Here is a 1509-nt window from a genome sequence, read left to right as displayed (position 1 = left end):
TCTTTTATTGAGGCATTGGCAACTGGCACACCAGTTAAGAGACATATTTATTTAAAAAACAATTAAAATTACCAAATATAAAATAAGCCAAAAAAATTCAAATATCAACAACAACTTAGAATACACTTAATAAAAAAACTTAAAAACGTTTTATATTTAATGTCTACATCTTCAAGATTATCTATATTTTTATGAAACTAAACATAGCCCACTGGAATTTTAATGACGATTTTGGAATGATATAATCATGTAATTCTAATTACAGAATTTATCAACTTTTTGGTTAGGTCTTTGTAAGTTCTTTAAGTTATTTTTTTTAGTTTTTACTAAATTAATTCTTCAAGCAGAAACTGTTTCGGTGAACAACATAATGATACTGAATTTTTTTTTAAATGAAACCGACAAATGCCAACCGCAATGCTCAGTTTAAGATGCCAAAGTGACACTACATCCACCCAAAAAAATGAAATTGAGTTAGATCAAAACATTAGTTTAAATTTAGGAATAGAAGCCGCCGCCAAGAAACAAAAAGAAGAAGAAGCAATAGAAGTCGATCATTGTAAAAAATATATTTTCCAATCCAGAGACGAAATGTCGCAAAGTATATCAAAACTCTGCTATGGGAACCTATACGTGATAGGTAGCCTATGGCTTGAAGGGATGAAGAAAATAATGGTAGGAAAGAGAATGTGTGTCGTTCCTAAACTCAAAGTTGCCAACAATAATAATAAAAATAATAATAAATTAACTACAAACGAAGAGGCAGAAAACACAACTTCCAAAGAAGAATCTATTCCAAAGAAGCCACCTGAAATGCGTTATAGTGAGTTGCCACTCTACCGCAGTCCTCATCAAGAATACAATGAAAGTATGTATAATACGTGGTATTGCCGTGATTACAAAAGCCATGCATTACAGAACATCCTTTTCCCATATGTGAGAGAAGCAAGAATCACAATTCAGTGCAAAATAAAAGAGGTCAGAGAGCGGATGTTACAAAGTTTGTGTGTTTTGAGATTGGTGACAGACAGCTCGATGTGTAGAGTACAAGAACATATGCGGGATCCTTGTAACAAGGTGCAGGCAAAAACTTTTGTAGCATTGAGTACAGCGACAGGAGTTGTTCTAGGATCTAAGAGAGGGTTCCTCAGGGCAATGTTCTATGGATGTTTTGGCGCCCTGACGTCCGGAGCGCTCTGTTTCCCGAAAGAGACTGATTTCGCCTTCAGAAATGCTTGCTACACAACCTGGTCGTTAATAAAAAAAGGATTTAATATATTTGAGGGAACAAATAATCATGTAACTTATCTGTGTCCAGAAGAAACGCCTCTATGTTCTGAAACGAAGGTAACAAGCGAGCCTAAAAACGATGAAGATAACAAAGCGAGAAAAAGAGAAAACAAAAGTAGGAATCACCTTTGAAAATAGAAAAAAATGGTTAAAAATTACATACACTGCTCTAAAACGCTTTCATAAAAAACTAAACCTACTGCATTTTGCTATAGTATC

At 34.0% G+C, this 1509-nt stretch overlaps 1 protein-coding gene across 1 annotated transcript; it reads left to right on the top strand.

Annotated features, from left to right (window-relative positions):
- The first annotated feature begins 417 nt into the window (after positions 1–417).
- Positions 418–1509, top strand: LOC113227613. Its single transcript, XM_026460577.1, has one exon. It carries the CDS (start codon positions 418–420, stop codon positions 1420–1422), a length of 1005 nt encoding a protein of 334 aa, XP_026316362.1. The 3' UTR covers positions 1423–1509.

The sequence above is a fragment of the Hyposmocoma kahamanoa genome, unplaced genomic scaffold, assembly GCF_003589595.1.
Source record: "Hyposmocoma kahamanoa isolate Upper Pololo Valley unplaced genomic scaffold, ASM358959v1 211, whole genome shotgun sequence".
Lineage (NCBI taxonomy): Eukaryota > Metazoa > Arthropoda > Insecta > Lepidoptera > Cosmopterigidae > Hyposmocoma > Hyposmocoma kahamanoa.
The sequence above is the reverse complement of the archived record's forward strand: the minus strand, read 5'-3'. Positions and strand labels throughout refer to the sequence as shown.